The following is an 18,183-nucleotide window of genomic DNA, read 5'->3' on the forward strand; positions in this document are numbered from 1 at the left end:
GTCCAGGAAGACGTCATATGCTGCAGAACAACTAAGCCCCTGTTGCAAAACTATCAAGCCCACACTCTAGAGACCGTGCTCCACAACGAGAGAAGCCACCACAATTAAAGCCCACACCCTGCAACAAAGAGTAGACCCACCTGCTGCTCTAGAGAAAAGCCTGTCGGCAGCAAGGAAGACTTTCAGCAGACAAATAACAATACTAAATCTAAAAAAAAAAATGACAAGATTCTAGATACAATGTTGGGAGCATGTTAAAGTCTATTAGTCCCATAGACAACTATCAGCTCTCCAACGGTTCGGTATTTCCACTACTATTTTGATCATCAGTTCAGGTCAGTCGCTCAGTCCTGTCTGACTCTTTGCAATCCCTTGGACTGAAGCACACCAGGCTTCCCTGTCCATCATCAACTCCCAGAGTTTACTCAAACTCATGTCCATTGAGTCGGTGATGCCATCCAACCATCTTATCCTCTGTTGTCTCCTTTTCTTCCTGCTCTCAATCTTTCCCAGCATCAGGGTCTTTTCAAATAAGTCAGTTCTCCACATCAGGTGGCCAAAGGATTGGAGTTTCAGCTTCAGCATCAGTCCTTCCAATGAATATTCAGGACTGATCTCCTTTAGGATGGACTGGTTAGATCTTCTTGTAGTCCAAGTGACTCTCAAGTCTTCTCCAACACCACGGTTCAAAAGCATCAATTCTTCAGCACTCAGCTTTCTTTATAGTCCAACTCTCACATCCATAAATAACCACTGGGAAAACCATTGCTTTGACTAGATGAACCTTTGTTGGCAAAGTAATGTCTCTGCTTTTTAATATGCTGTCTAGATTGGTCATAACTTTTCTTCCAAGGAATAACCATCTTTTAATTTCACAGCTGCAATCACCATCTGCAGTGATTTTGGAGCCCAAAACATAAAGTCTCTCACTGTTTCTACTGTTTCCCCATCTATTGGCCATGAAGTGATGGGGCCAGATGCCATGATCTTCATTTTCTGAATGTTGAGCTTTAAGCCAACTTTTTCACTCTCCTTTTCCACTTTCATCAAGAGGCTCTTTAATTCTTCTTTGCTTTCTGCCATAAGGATGCTGACATCTGCATATGTGAGGTTATTGATATTTCTCCTGGCAATCTTGATTCCAGCTTGTGTTTCTTCCAGTCCAGTGTTTCTCATGATGTACTCTGCATATAAGTTAAATAAGCAGGGTGACAATATATAGCCTTGATGTATTCCTTTGCCTATTTGGAACCAGTCTGTTGTTCCATGTCCAGTTCTAAATGTTGCTTCCTGACCTGCATACAGATTTCTCAAGAGGCAGGTCAGGTGGTCTGGTGTTCCCATCTCTTTCAGAATTTTCCACAGTTTGTTGTGATCCACACAGTCAAGGTTTTGGTGTAGTTAATAAAGCAGAATCAGATGTTTTTCTGAAATTCTCTTGCTTTTTTGATGATCCATTGGGTGTTGGCAATTTGATCTCTGGTTCCTCTGTCTTTTTTAAATCTAGCTTGAACATCTGGAAGTTCACGGTTCACGAACTATTGAAGCCTGGTGAATTGTGAGCATCACTTTAGTAGCATGTGAGATGAGTGCAATTGTGCAGTAGTATGAGCATTCTTTGGCATTGACTTTTTTTGGGATTGGAATGAAATGGATCTTTTCCAATCCTGTGGCGACTGCTGAGTTTTCCAAATTTGCTGGCATATTGAGTGTAGCACTTTCACAGCAACATCTTTTAGGATATGGAATAGCTCAGCTGGAATTCCATTACCTCCACTACCTTTGTCGATAGTGATGCTTCCAAAAGCCCACTTGACTTCACATTCCAGGATGTCTGGCTCTAAGTCAGTGATCACACCATCATGGTTATCTGGGTCATTAAGATCTTTTTTGTACAGTTCTTCTGTGTATTTTTTGCCACCTCTTCTTAATAGCTTTTGCTTCTGTTAGGTCCATACCATTTCTGTCGTTTATTGAGCCCATCTCTACATGAAATGTTCTCTTCGTATCTCTAATTTTCTTGAAGAGATCTCTAGTCTTTCCCATTCTGTTGTTTTCCTCTATTTCTTTGCATTGATCACTGAAGAAGGCTTTCTTATCTCTCCTTGCTATTCTTTGGAACTCTGTATTCAAATGGGTATATCTTCCCTTTTCTCCTTTGCCTTTTGCCTCTCTTCTTTTCACAGCTATTTGTAAGGCCTCCCCAGACAATCATTTTTCCTTTTTGCCTTTCTTTTTCTTGGGGATGGTCTCAATCCCTGCCTCCTGTGTAATGTCATGAACCTCCATCCATAGTTCTTCAGGCACTCTGTCTATCAGATCTAATCCCTTGAATCTATTTCTCACTTCCACTGTATCATCATAAGGGATTTGATTTAGGTCACACCTGAATGTTCTAGTGGTTTTCCCTACTTTCTTCAATTTCAGTCTGAATTTGATCATCAACAAGTATGTAAATACCATCAGGAAACTACTGAAATGTTCAACAATTCATTTTAATGCCACTGATTTTTTAAAGAAAGGTCTTCAGGCAACAGTGGTGGGGCAATCAGTGTGTGTGTGGGGTGCATCTGAGAAGAGGGAAACTGCTGGAAAATCCTTTGGTACTTCTTTAATCATCAGAACTGAGAAATCTTAAATGATGCTCTGGTGACCTTCCAACTCTCTTAGCCCAAGTTACCCAAATTAGCTCCCAAATGCTTATTATATGTTCCTTGGAAAGGAACATTTTTATATAAAAATGCTTTTCATATTTTTATACAAAAGAGGTCTCTTGATATTTTGGGTTGGAAGATATATGCTTGAAGTGGTGAAGAAATATAGAATTGGATATGAAAACAAAAGTACACCCCTTACTAAAATGGTCCTTTTCTTTTTAAAAGGCCTATAAATAATTGTCACTAAAATTCATTTCAGCCTGTGCTTTCTTTCAGATATGCTCTATGCTTATATTTTTCCCTTCCTCTCCCCAAACTCCTTATTTTCAGTTTTTTTTTTTTTTTTTTTTACTATTTTATTGAGGTATAGCTGAGAGTGAAAAAATATGAAGCTGATTGCCCTGTATACTTTGAAATATGTATATACCCACATAAGTATCACCCAGAATAATACATAGAATATTTTCAGCCCTCTGGTAGGCTTCTTTGTATTACTTGGTCAACACCTCCTCAAAAATAGAATATTTTGACCTCTATCACCATGGATTAGTTCTGTCTGATTTTAAGGAAAGCATATACTACATATTCTGTGATGTCTGTTTCTTTCACTCAACACCACGTTCAGGAGATATATCCATATTATTGCAATCTAGTAAAGGAGTACGTCAAGGCTGCATATTGTCACCTTGCTTATTTAACTTATATGCAGAGTACATCATGAGAAACGCTGGGCTGGAAGAAGCACAAGATGGAATTAAGATTGCCGGGAGAAATATCAATAACCTCAGATATGTAGATGACACCACCCTTATGTCAGAAAGTGAAGAGGAACTAAAGAGCCTCTTGATGAAAATGAAAGAGGAGAGTGAAAAAGTTGGCTTAAAGCTCAACATTCAGAAAACAAAGATCATGGCATCTGATCCCATCACTTCATGGCAGATAGATGGGGAAACAGTGGAAACAGTGTCAGACTTTATTTTTTGGGGGGCTCCAAAATCACTGCAGATGGTGACTGCAGCCATGAAATTAAAAGACGCTTACTCCTTGGAAGAAAAGTTATGACCAACCTAGATAGCATATTCAAAAGCAGAGACATTACTTTGCCAACAAAGGTCCATCTAGTCAAGGCTATGGTTTTTCCAGTGGTCATGTATGGATGTGAGAGTTGGACTGTGAGGAAAGCTGAGCGTCAAAGAATTGATTCTTTTGAACTGTGGTGTTAGAGAAGACTCTTGAGAGTCCCTTGGACTGCAAGGAGATCCAATCAGTCCATTCTAAAGGAGATCAGTCCTGGGTGTTCATTGGAAGGAATGATGCTAAAGCTGAAACTTTAAAGAGGTACTTGGGCCACCTCGTGCGAAGAGTTGACTCATTGGAAAAGACCCTGATGCTGGGAGGCATTGGGGGCAGGAGGAGAAGGGGATGACAGAGGATGTGATGGCTAGATGGCATAATCGACTTGATGGACATGTGTTTGGGTGAACTCCAGGAGTTGGTGATGGACAGGGAGGCCTGGCGTGCTGCGATTCATGGGGTTGCAAAGAGTAGGACACGACTGATCGACTGAACTGAACTGAATGTTTATTTCTTATTCATTGCCCTATAGTGTTCTAGTGATTGAATAACATTACAATTGATTTATCCATCATACTGTTGATAGACATTTGGTTTGTTGTCACTTTGAGGCTATTATGAATAACACTGCTGTGAACATTCTTGTATATGTTTTTTACACACACATTCCTTGGGTGTATGCCCAGAAGTAGACTATTTTTAGTAGATAACGCTACACAGTTTACTATAGTGCTTCTATCAGTTAAAATCATGTATGATATTTAAGTTGTACTTCAGCAAGATTCTTCAGATCTTCTATCCTAGCTTAGACTCCACATTTTGATTGTTTGAGTAATGTCTGTTTCCCCTATTACACTATGAATTCTATGAAGACAAGGGCAGCAATGGCCTTAACACACATTTCATTTTCAGAGCCTTGTACAGTATCTGGGATATATTAATTGCTGATAAATACTTAAAGGAATTACCATGAAATTTGGGCAAAGCAGAAGAATGGGACTCTTGTCTTTTCCTTCTTGAAAACTTGAGTAGAGACCCACTACTAGGCTGTCTCAAAGTGAAATTATTAAGCAAATGCTTATTATCTCTGAAATTCTGGTATGGGTGTTACATTTCTTCCTAATTTTTACTGTTGGTAAAACATAAAGTAGTAAACAATGAATTAAAGGATTACGTTGACAGAAGACCATTCTTCTAGAACAACCAGCAGAACTAGCATTCAGGATTTTTCCCATTTTAATTTTATTTATTTATTTTAGTCTTTATTGAATTTTCTATAATATTGCTTCTTTTTTATATTTTGGATTTTTGGCCATGAGGCAAGTGAGATACTAGCTTGATGACCAGACATCAACCCCCCTGCATTGGATGGCAAGGTCCTAATCACTCCAAGTGTAAGTGTTAGTCGCTAGGTCTATGTCCACCTCTTTGTGACCCCATGGACTGTAGCCCACCAGGCTCCTCCGTCCATGGGATTCTCCAGGCAAGAATACTGGAGTAGGTTGCCATTTCCTTCTCCACAGGATGTTCCTGGCCCAGGGACCGAACCTGGGTCTCCCACATTGTAGGCAGACTCTACCGTCTGAGCCACCAGGGAAGCCCCGACCTATTTTTAAAAATGCTTTGTCTTTAAAATTTTTGTTTTTGTTGTATCATGACTTTTACTTTTTTCACTTTTGTGTTACATAGGTCTCTTAGAAAGACAACTCACTGTCACTCCGAGGTTGGCACTGTAAATAAGAAGCCCCACATGAGAGATCATATCCCTGGACGGTTTATCCCTGTCTGCATCACCACTCACGTCTTTAAGACACAGCCCCTGAATAAGAACACTGGCATCTACAGGGATTTGCCGTGACATGTGCCTAATTTTCCAGGGCACAATGAAGATAGACTGGACCCATTAGCCACAGCTTTCCTAAAGCCTTCAAAGGGGAAACAGTGAAGAAAAGGAAGCTACAACTTAGCCTGATTTACAAGATTGAATTTGCTTTTTCAGCTCGTGGTCTCCTATGGGGAATTAGGGGAGATCAGTTTAGCAGTCATCGAACAGAGACTAAACCTAAATTTCCCTGTGCTCCTAAAAGTCCTACCCAAGAAAATGAAGATTGTATCTTGACTGTTTAGCATCATTCTGAAAACCTCTTTCGTTGTACATTTGTTCCCTTAAAGCCTGTTCTGCCCTCCATCGCCACCCCTTACTGTCCCCATCGACAGCTATGGGGCTATTCTGCAGCCTGAGCGCTGTGGCCGTATCAGCATACAACCCAACAGAAGACACACACACTGATGAGAAGTGGAGTCTGTAGTGTGAGTGTGAGCTCAGCCACTCAGTCGTGTCTGACTCTTTGTGACCCCATGGACTCTAGCTCACCAGGCTCCTCTGTCCATGGGATTTCCCAGGCAAGAATACTGGAGTGGGTTGCCACTTTCTACTCCAGGGGATCTTTCCGACCCAGGGACTGAACCCGTGTCTCTTGTGTCTCCTGCATTGGCAGGCGGACTCTTTACCTGGAGGGGGTTAGTTTTGGTGCACTTCTATGTATTCAGTTAACAAATAGTTACTGAAACTCCTGGCAGTGTGGTAAAGTGAAAGGGTATCCGGTCTGGGGTTAGAAGGCCTGAGTTCTACGCATGAATCAGACACTCCTCAGCTTTATAACACTGGGCAAGTTATTTAACATTTCTGAGATTCTGCTACTAGAGATAAAGCAGGATGAGATAAATAACAGAGAGAATGGATATCAGATATTTCTTTAAAACTGCGGCATTCAATGCTGTTAGGAGTCACATGTAGGGTCCTATGCTTAGCACAACACAGGCCCGTTATGCACCTGCTCACTTTCTGTCTCCGTGCCACATTTTGCTAATTATCACAATATTTCAAACGTTTTCAATGTTGTATTTGTTATGGTGATTTGTGATTGGCAATCTTTGCTGTTTCTACCATGATTGGCTGAAAGCTCAGATAATAGTAAGCATTTCTAATAAGAAAGTAAAATAAATAATAAAATAATAAAATATTAATAAATCATAAAATAATAAAGTTAAGATATGCACATTGTGTCTTTAGACATCATGCCATTTCACATTTAATAGACTATAGTATAGTGTAAACATAACTTATATGCACTGGGAAACCAAAAAAATGTGTGCGACTCACTTACTTCAGTATTTGCTTTATTGCTGTGGTCTAGAACTGAACTTGTAATACCTCTGAGGTCTGCCTGTTCATTAAGGCTGGGTACAATTTCTAGGTTCCAGGAGGATCAGATAAAAAGGGCACACACTGCCTTTAGCTCCAGCTGTACCTCTTATCAGTAAGATGCAACATGCTCAACAGGGAAAGGACTCCACTCTTTACTTTGAAATAATAGCTGAATTCATATCATGGTTTTTTGGTTAAGAGGTGAAATAGAGCAGAAAAAGAGGAAATTTGCTTTAATCATACTTCTTGGGGAATATATCACAATATAAAACTCACAAGATGGCTTTCTCTCTTCCAAGGCTACTTATAAATAATTCCTTTATAATAGATTTAGGTTGGAAGAAATAATTCATACTTGAAAAAACCTAATGACCTACTGTGGATTAAATACCTATTGTGTGTTAAACAAAGAAGAAGATGAAGAAGATAATAAAAGTCACCTCGGAGGCAGAGGGGTGAGATCTATAAACCACCTTTAACATTATTTTAAATATTTTTTAACATATGAAAGAAAATGAAAAGAAAAAGGGGTAAATGAAAAGAGTTCTATTCTTCTTTGGTTAAAAAAGATAGAAAAGGCTCAAATTCAAATTTAACCAATACTATGAGACAGTTAAAGCTGGCATTTAAAATAAAACTCAATTTAACCCTAATTTTTTAAGAATTATAACTGAATATGTGATGTACCCAATGCAGAAAATACAGAGCAGACTTAGGAAACTTTAAATCAAATGATCCATCATGCATCCATTTATTCATTGATGAGTGACTATGATTATGCAGTCATTCTCAAAATGTGCCTCCTAGAGCAGCAACAGGGCCACCTGGCAGCTTGTGAGAAATGTAATTCTTGGGTTTGATTAGTGGACATTTGATCCCGTCCAAAAAGTGCATGGAGACATTTGGTTAGTATCAAAAGGTCCTTAATATTTGGTCCTCCCCACAATATTCATGAGCTTATTTAGTCCATGCCAAGTGGTCCTTTATCTGTTCCTTTCAAAACTGTTCACACTTAGAAAAAGTCCTTGGGTTCAAACAGCTCAGGTCTGTTGAAACGTTTGGTTTATAGGATTAATACATAAAACACTACCATTGGTTTTATTGGTCTAGTAGCAATGTTGTGGCTGTATTGACAATAATAACCCTTCTTGCCTCAGTAGCCTAGTTGGTAACAGAACACAGAATTAGGTAGAGGGGTCAAGGTTCAAATTTTGCGGAAGGGCAGGATTTATATTACTATGTGTACTAAGGAAGAATCCTGCAGGTTAGGGAAACGCAGAGGGCAAGTCGAAGGTGAGGTCTCACGATGCATGGTGCATTAATATGTCACTAAACACCTGGCTGAATGTGGCGGGGTCATTCAGGCTGAAGCACGAAAGGATGAGCTCCATCAAGCCACGATGTAAAATGGAAGAGAACATGATGCTGTGAACACTGTACAGTGTCTTGCTTGTTGGGAAGGAATGAGAATAGTTGTGGCTCTTCTACCACATAGTGTGTGCATTCTCAGTCACTCAGTTGTGCCTGACTCTTTGTGACCCCGTGGACTGCAGCCCGCCAGGCTCCTCTGTTCATGGGATTCTCCAGCCAAGAATATGGAAGTGGATTGCCATTTCCTCCTCCAGGGGATCTTCTCAACCCAGGGATTGAACCCATGTCTCCTGGACTGACAGGCAGATTCTTTACCAATGGGCCACCTGGGAAGCCCCTATTATATAGTAGTCAGGGGTAAAAGCCATCATGAAGGGGGATACCAGAGATTTAATTAATCCACCTACAACTATCTTATTGCCCAGGATTAATGGGCAATGTTTCCCTTGAATCAGTGTCATAGAGGTACCATCTTGTAGACAGCAAGAAGCATCTGCTACTATTTGGAGAGATTTTAGGGGGTATGGCTCCCACACTTACCCACCAATCGGTATGGAGCGCCACACCCTGGGCTGGTGCCTACCCACTGGCTAGTAACCCGGCCAGGCTGAACTGGGTGTTCAATCCATAACACAGTAGTAAGGCTTCCCCTATCACTGAACCACTGATCACTGCTCAGAAGTCTACAAAAGAAATAAACATCCCTTCTCCCGTTGCTTGGCAATATGACATCTTTATTTAAAAACTCTCAGCAGAATATAGCATAAATATTATACTCACAAAAAGAAAAGCCAAGGCTACATAATAGTGGCTTCTGTTACCATTTCCATTCCTTTAACAGAGATAGGACTAAAAAGGTACTGGTGCTGTGAAAAGAAGAGAATCTGCAATGCCCCATGGACAAATGGTCAGGATTTAGATAATACAATCATTCAAGATGAACAGAAAAACTTCAGCACAAGTTTTGTGCTGAAGGAGAAGTAAGGAAAAACCTGAATCAGTTAAAATGACAGAGAAGAACCAAATGCAACACCATCACAAGTACTTTGAAGAATTCTCTGATATTCATGATAAACAGGTCTTGCAAATGCTACCAGAAAGAAACTCATTAAAGAGGCAAGTAAATAAACAGAATTCAAAACAGACATCAGCATCCAAACCAAACTTTATCGCATGTAAGTGAAATTCCAGAGGAGTATAAAGTGATCATGGCACCCCACTCCAGTACTCCTGCCTGGAAAATCCCATGGACGGAGGAGCCTGGTAGGCTGCAGTCCATGGGGTTGCTGAGGGTTGGACATGACTGAGTGACTTCACTTTCACTTTTCACTTTCATGCATTGGAGAAGGAAATGGCAACCCACTCCAGTGTTCTTGCCTGGAGAATCCCAGGGACGGGGGAGCCTGGTGGGCTGCAGTCTATGGGGTCGCACAGAGTCGGACATGACTGACGTGATTTAGCAGCAGCAGCATAAAGTGATCAGATGCAGAGAATCAGTTCTTATGCACAATTCCATTGCTAGAGATGATGACAGAATCCTGTTTACACACCTTGTGATAATATTTTGATATTTAAATGCTGCTGCTACGTCACTTCAGTCGTGCCTGACTCTGTGCGACCCCATAGACAGCAGCCCACCAGGCTCCCCCATCCCTGGGATTCTCCAGGCAAGAACACTGGTGTGGGTTGCCCTTTTCCAATGCATGAAAGTGAAAAGTGAAAGTGAAGTCGCTCAATCGTGTCTGACTCTTAGCGACCCCATGGACTGTAGCCTACCAGGCTCCTCCGTCCATGGGATTTTCCAGGCAAGAGGACTGGAGTGGGGTGCCATTGCCTTCTCCAATTAAATTCTAGTACCACAATATTCAGGAATAGAGCCTTCAAGATGGCACCAACACTGAGCAATTACCTAGTGTGCATAGTGTAGTACTGGGTTATGTTACGCTGTTGATTTAGGCACTAAATGAAAAGGCAAGAAGACACAGTACCTCATGTGTACACACAAAACCTTGACATTAACCATTCATTGTGCATGATGGATTTCGAGGTTGCAAATATGAATACAATCTGACTGCTCCTATTAAATGCACGAATAAAAGGATGCTCTTTTCACTTTTCAAATCTTAAAAAATACCTTCTTTGAGTCTAACTTGTGAATATGTGACGATGAAAAGTAACACTAACTGTGCACTACTATTTGGGCCTTTGAAAGACATAAATGAAACTTTTGAGTACATTGTGGACAATGCAAAAGAAAATTTAGGTGACCTAGGGGGTTATGTTGAGGTGTGTTATGTCCATGGAAGGCTTGGCAGAGGCAGAAGATCAGACGCTCCAAGACTTCCGCCAGAAACTCTGACCCTTTTCACATCTGTACTGAGCAGCACAGGATAAACAACGCAGTGGAAGGTTAGCACTGCAGAGTTCAAAAGCTGGCAGTAGTACGCCGTCCTTCAATTTGAAGCTCTGTTGAATGTTAAAGGACAGGCAAGTGGTGAACAAGCTCTCACCCAAGTTTTTGCTGGTCACACTCAAATACGGCCACCAACTTCACCATGATACCAATAAAACTGAACGCATATAACTCAAATTGTTAACAGATCAATAATCAGGTCCACGTATACTTGAGGGCAACTGCTCATCAGCTTAACAGTAACCCTGCTGAACGTCACAACAAGGAAGAGTAAGAATAAAAGCAAAATCCAAAACTCGTCATGTTGTTGTTCAGTCGCTAAGTCATGTCTGACTCTGTGACCCCATGGACCGCAGCACCCCAGGTTTCCCTATCCTTCACTCTCCCTATCCTTCACGTCCCCCAGAGTTTGCTCAAATTCATGTCCACTGAATCAGTGATGCCAGCCAACCACCTTATCCTCTGTCATCCCCTTCTCCTCTTGTCCTCAGTCTTTCCCAGCATCAGGGTCTTTTTCAATGAGTTGGCTCTTTGCATCAGGTGGCCAAAGTATTGGAGTTTCAGCTTCAGCCTCCGTCCTTCCAATGAATATTCAGGACTGATTTCCTTTAGGATTGACTGGATGCATCTCCTTGCTCTCCAAGGGACTCTCAAGAATCTTATCCAGTACCACAGTTCAAAAGCATCAATTCTTCAGTCAGCATTCTTTCTGGTCCAACTCTCCCATCCATACATGACTACTGGAAAAACCATAGCTTTTACTAGATGGACCTTTGTTGGCAAAGTGATGTCTCTGCTTTTTAGTATGCTGTTTAAGTTTGTCATAGCTTTTCTTCCAAGGAGCAAGCATCTTTTAATTTCTTGGCTGCAATCACCATCTGCAGTGATTTTGGAGCCCAAGGAAAAAAAAATCTGTCACTGTTTCCCCATCTATTTGCCATGAAGTGATAGGACCAGATGTCATGATCTTAGTTTTTTGAATTTGAGTTTTAAGCCAGCCTTTTCACTCTCCTCTTTCACCCTCATCAAGAGGCTCTTTATTTTCTCTTCACTTTCTCCCATTAGCGTGACATCATTTGCATATCTGAGGTTGTTGATATTTCTCCAGGCAATCTTGATTCCAGCTTGTGATTCATTTACAATAAAAATAATGTAAGTATAATTTTAACAAAGCTGAATGTATTATTTAATGAATCGTGGCCCAAATGTCTCAATGGACATTTTGGATAGGACCAATTGTCCTGCAAGGCTCGGGTCGCACTAAGACCTACTGAATCAGAAAGCACGATGGGGTCTGGCCATATTTTTATGTCTTCCAAGTGACTGATTGTGCTGCATGCTAAAGTTTGAGAACCAGCCTCCTGGAGTGAAAAGGTTAACAGTATGTTCTTCGAAGTCAGAGAAATTTGGGTTCAAATATTTTCACTTAGACTTACCTCCTCTGTGACTTAGAACAAGTCATTTAACCCAAGCATTAATTTCCAAAGTAATAAAAATGGTACCAAATTAGAGACATGGTGCCTTTCAGGGCTATTATTAGGATTAAATGAGGAAATACATACAGGTGGGATATCAAGTGTATGTACATCAAACACACAGTGCTTGATGCAGAGTTAAGCATTCAGTAACAGTACTCTTGCCTGGAAAATCCCATGGACGGAGGAGCCTGGTGGGCTGTAGTCCATGGGGTCGCTGGGAGTCGGACACGACTGAGCAACTTCACTTTCACTTTTCACTTTCATGCATTGGAGAAGGCAATGGCAACCCACTCCAGTGTTCTTGCCTGGAGAATCCCAGGGATGGGGGAGCCTGGTGGGCTTCCATATATGGGGTCGCAGAGACTCGGACACGACTGAAGCGACTTAGCAGCAGCAACTGATGCTTGCTATTCTTCTAGGCATGGAAGGCCCTGTGTTCAATACTGTAAGAAACACTGCTCATCAGATGCAGCTTCTTTCTTTCACGACCTCAGTCTGCAAAAGGAGCTTCACTAGCTTACAAATAATCATGATACAAAGCAGAAAGTGTTAGGTGGTAAGAGAATGGGTCCCTTACCAAGGTGTGAGGCAGTTCCTTACATTAAAGACATCCTAACGGAACTTGATGCAACTGGGATTGGACAACTATTATCTAAAACTTTCCTGGGTATTTTATTATTTAAATGAAAAGCTTTTGGGTCATCATTTCCTGTTATAATTATCAAACTGCTTTCATGGGTACAAAAATAAATAGAACACCTAATTCCTATAATACTTCTCAGGAATAAGACAGTATAAAAAAGACTGCCACAATTTCATATCACATAATAACACGCTTATTTGGTTTCTAACTTTCATCATTTCTACCCTGGAAATCTCTCATCTATTTCCTCCTTTCCATTTTAGCAGCTTACATAGAGCTACCAAAATAATGTTTCCCACAAACCGCTTTACCAGAGTCACCTCCTTGCTTAGGAACCTTCATAATGACATAATTTCCTAAGGTCAGATACAATGTTAGACAGTCAAGATTCAAGCCTGAACAATTATCTCCTACCACCTTTTGGAATCACCTTCATTAGTATTATTTTAATAGTGAGCATGTAAAGAGCCAACTCACTGGAAAAGACCCTGATGCTGGAAAAGACTGAAGACAAAAGGAGAATGTGGGCAGCAGGGAGATGGCTAGACAGCATCACTGACTCAGACATGAATCTGAGCAAACTCCAGGAGACAGTGAAGGACAGGGAGCCTGGCGTGCTGCAGTCCATGGGATCACAAAGAGTCGGACATGACTGAGCGACTGAATAACAACAACAACAGAATGGGGTAAGGGTGGTAGCCTGTCAGGGATTTTTGATAGAAGCGGTTCAGGGATTATAGATACAAGTGAGCAAGAGGTAGCTAGGTCTTAAGAAGCATTTTGGGGGGTGAAGACCTTTTTTATATGAGGGAATAGCACAACTATTGGCAACCCAAAGGGTCAGGGCAGGGAAGGCTCCGAGGAGAGGAAGAGAGAGTCTTTTAGGCAGTGGCTCATCAGGGCAGGGAAAAAGGCAGGATTGAGGGCAGTGCTCATGGGAATCAAGCCTCTGGTTTTGGCAGGCCCATCCCCTGCATTCCACCTCCCAGTGATTCAGGAAGCAAGGAAAGACTCCCCCAGAGAGGCCCAGGGACTAAGCTCAACCGTCAGAACAGTGGATGAAGAAGCCATACTTGATAACCAGGGAGAGGCGAGAATGAAAGCAGAAACCAAGGCAGGAGAAAATCTGGGAGGCCCCCCGCTTTGAGGAAATCTTCATCAACTTAGACGCCGCCCTCCCGACCACCCTCATAATACCCTGTGATCATCGCATATAACACTCATGTTACAAGCATTTGCTTAGACATTTGTCTCCCCTACCAAGCACTCAATACTCCGAGAGGAAGGATCTATATGATCTGAATTCCTTCAATGTATCCCTAACAGCGTGCGTGTGTGATAAGTTGCTTCAGTCATGTCAACTCTTTGCAACCCCATGGACTGTAGCCCACCAGGCTCCTCTGTCCAAGGGATTCTCCAGGCGAGAATACTGGAGTGGGTTGCTGTGTCCTCCTCCAGGGGAACTTCCTGACCTGGGGATCGAACCCTGTCTCTTATGTCTCCTGCATTGGCAGGCAGGTTCTTTACCACTAGTACTACCTGGGAAGCCCACACTTAGTCTGGAGTCTGGCACACAGTCTGAGTAAAATGCCAGTGAACGAATGAAGGAAGGAAGGAAGGAAGGAAGGAAGGAATGAAATGAGGATAGACCTTTGATCAACCATACCAAAAAGATGTTTTTAACTCATTTAGTCCAATCCCATTGTTTTGCAGAGAGATTCAAGGGCTTGCAAGGCTCTTCAGTGCTGGGGGAGAGAGGGCCTTAGAGCTAGAGTTGTACCCTAACCCAGCGCACTCGGCCACCCTTCCTCCTCGTCTCTGCCCTGCTGGGAGCATAGAGGCAGTTTCCACAGACATTCTAATGTTTGTTGGCTCCTTGTTGGGAATGCACAATACATTCTCCCATGGAGACAGTTTTTTTTTTTTTTTTCTTTTTTCTTTTTTTATAAATGGTGGTTCGGTTCCCAGGCCAGGCCACAAAAGCCTATTTACCCCATAGCTGAGCTCAGCTATAAAACCAGCGGTAGCTCGGAGGCCTCACTGAACCCCCAGCTCTGAGTCCATAGTCTGGCGGGCAGGTGGGCAGCTGGCTCTGCAGGGGGGGAGGGCAGAACTCCCTTGAGCAGACCAGGGGCATGGAGGGGGGGGAGGCGCGCTGGGCAGGGGGGCTGGGCAGGGGGCCCGGGCGGGCGGCAGCTGCAGGAGTCTAGGCAGCCTCTGAATGCCTTGGTGGTTCTTAAGTGGATTGTTGGTAAGTTGGGAACCGTCTGTACTTAGAAAGGCAGATTTCAAGAGGTAGGGGATCCTATTTCACTTGAAGGCCCACAGTAATGAGGGTTCTTTATTCGTAATGAAGCAGCCACTAATTGGAGGGACAGGCTCGGGAGGCCTGTCGGAATTTTGTGCTCTTGGATCAGAACTGACTAATATTATGCAGTAGCCAGGCAACCCCTCACTTCTGCATAAAATTCATATAAAAATCCACCATGAAGTGCCTATTTGACATTCACTGTTTATTATTAATAATGATAATAACAGGGTGGCTTATATACAGCCTGAAGCTGAGAAAGTGAATGAATTCTCAGTTTCCTCAAGTTTCCCCCCTACCCCCAGCCAGATTAGGAACATTTGGAAAATCCTTACACTGAGAGTGGGCTGAGAGCTTTCATATTTACCCTGAGGAGACATGGCTCTGGTTTCTAAGGCTCATCCAAGAGATGATCTCTTTCCTTCCTTTGCCTCCTCAGAGGCAGAAACACTCCATAAACTCATAAATGTTGTAAAAGCAAATGTAGGGAAAAAAAGAAGAAAAAAGCAAATGTACGAAAAAAAGTGTTAGTGGAACTGAGAAAGTTACAGTGGGTGAATCAATTATAACAGGTAACACTGTTAGCCTTTCTGGGCTTAACGAAATGGGATCGACTACACTGGAGTGTTCTGGTGCCCCCTGGAGGATCCTAAAACCTACCCAAACTGGTTATTTGGTATCTTTCTTCAGAGGTCCTAGAAAATCCTACCGAGGCAATATTTCCTCTCCCAGGCTCAAATCAGCTCAACCTGATTCAATCACACGCAGGGGAACAGAGTAGGAACTAAAACTAACATCTGAAAGGTTTCACCCACCATGCGTTTATCGTGAGACTGTAGGTTTTTGGATCAACCACAGAATCTATTTTTGGTTTGTGAAGTTTATAAATCTGACAGTGCAAGGTTCACAGTGACATGTGCAATCTCTCAGTTCTTCTGGGCTGAGTGTTTAGTGAACAAGGAAGCTTGCTTCTGTGAACCTTGCTTTGTTTTGCACAGACAGCCTGGAGAGTTAAACATTTAGCTTCTAAAATTTTACTGCACTGGTGTTCCTCGGGGACATGACTCTAGTGGAATGATGACTAAACGGCCATCAGAGTTGTTTATTCCATAGCCACAGAGCAGTCAGCAAATGTGAGGAACCATTATCTGACTTCTGTAAGCTCCAATAATCTAGCAGAATTACAGCTGCCCCTCTGCCCTCCCCTCCTCCAATTTATGTGAGAATGACTGAAATCACTGTCTTGGTGCATAAGGTGGCTGATACCAGCTAACCCTAGACCATCACACCTGAAAGACGCAGACCAGGTTTTACTACAGTTGCAAAGACATATGCTTGCACTTCATTGTGACTCCTGCAATCATGTTTTAAAAAGTGTGTGCTCAGTCGTGTCTGACTCTTTGCAACCCCATGGACTCCAGGCTCCTCTGTCCATGGGATCCTCCAGGCAAGAATACTGGAGTGGTAGCCATTCCCTTTTCCAGGGGATCTTCCCAACTCCAGGGATCGAACCCGTGTCTCCTGCATCTCTTGTATTGGCAGGCGGATTCTTTTACCACTGTGCCACCTGCAACCATGGTTACAATATAAATACGATATTATATGCAGAATTAATAGTCACTTTTCTCAGTGCCATTCCATCATGCTAATGCTTAATTTCTTAATTTGAATAACATTATAAAGGAGTGTACCAAAGTTCAAACCATGAAGTCATCAAATATAATTTCAGACTTTCAGAATAGTTGCAAGAATTCTTTGTATTCCTAGATACACTTCACCTAGAGTCTCATAATGCTAACATTTGCTAAACTGTCTTTTCTTTTTCTAAACTCACATAAATACACATATTTTCCCCAAACTGTTTAAAATGTGGATTATAATGTTCCTTTATTACTAAGTATTTCAATGTGCATTTCCTAAAAATAAGGGATACTCTTATGTAAACTTGTCAAAATCAGGAAATTAACATTGAAATATTATCTAATCTATAAAATCTTACTGAGATTTTGCCCAATGTCCCAATGATATTTTTTAGAAAAAGAAAGTCTAAAATCACACACTGCATTCAGTTGTCATGACTTTTCAGTCTCCTTTAATCTGATGGTTCCTGAGTCTGTTCTTACACAGGCCAGGCATTTCATAGAATGTTGCACATTTTGAATTGTCCTTTGTGTCCCTGTGATTAGATTAAGGTCACACACCTCTGACAGCATAATACAAATGTTACTCTGGCTTCTTCTCTATGTAGTATATTCAGAAGTGCATAATGGCCCCATTAAGAGCAATGTAAACCTTAACCTTTTGGTTAGGATGGTGTTGTCACGTTTCTCCACTTAGTTACTACTTTACCCTTTGTAAACAAAAGGCAGCTTGCTGCGATATATTTGGAGACAATGCAAATATCCTAGTTTTAGTTTGGTTCAGTTCAGTTGCTTAGTGGTGTCCGACTCTCTGCGATGCCATGGGCTGCAGCACGCCAGGCCTCTCTGTCCATTACCAACTCCCAAAGTTTACTCAAACTCAGGTCCATTGAGTCAGTGATGCCATCCAACCATCTCATCCTCTGTCGTCCACTTCTCCTCCCACCTTCAATGTTTCTCAGCATCAGGGCCCTTTCAAATGAGGAATCAAGTGGCCAAAGTATTGGAGTTTCAGCTTCAGTATCAGTCCTTTCAATGAATATTCAAGATTGATTTCCTTCAGGATGGACGGGTTGGTTCTCCTTGCAGTCCAAGGGACTCTCAAGAGTCTTCTCCAACACCATGGTGTAAAAGCATCAATTCTTCAGTGCTCAGCTTTCTTTATATTCCAACTCTCATATCCATACATGACTACTGGAAAAACTATAGCTTTGACTAGACGAACCTTTGTTGGCAAAGTAAAGTCTCTGCTTTATAATATGCTGTCTAGGTTGGTCATAACTTTCCTTCCAAGGAATAAGCATCTTTTAATTTCACAGCTGCAATCACCATCTGCAGTGATTTTGGAGTCCCCCAAAATAAAGTCTCTCACTGTTTCCATTGTTTCCCCA

The 18,183-nt window shown here is 41.9% G+C and overlaps 1 protein-coding gene across 11 annotated transcripts in view; it reads right to left on the bottom strand.

The window, feature by feature from the left end:
* Positions 1–18,183, bottom strand: part of ICA1 (islet cell autoantigen 1) — a 164,440-nt gene that overhangs the window by 60,104 nt on the left and 86,153 nt on the right. The window contains exon 7 of one of the 11 annotated variants that reach the window (XM_055589840.1): positions 9,766–10,776. The exons of the other annotated variants lie outside the window; for them this stretch is intronic. Coding sequence (XP_055445815.1) covers positions 10,636–10,776 — 141 coding nt within the window. The 3' untranslated portion in view covers positions 9,766–10,635. Of the gene's footprint in view, positions 1–9,765; positions 10,777–18,183 lie in introns of those variants that run through there. 11 annotated transcript variants of the gene reach the window in all.

Source organism: Bubalus kerabau, chromosome 8 (assembly GCF_029407905.1).
Source record: "Bubalus kerabau isolate K-KA32 ecotype Philippines breed swamp buffalo chromosome 8, PCC_UOA_SB_1v2, whole genome shotgun sequence".
Lineage (NCBI taxonomy): Eukaryota > Metazoa > Chordata > Mammalia > Artiodactyla > Bovidae > Bubalus > Bubalus kerabau.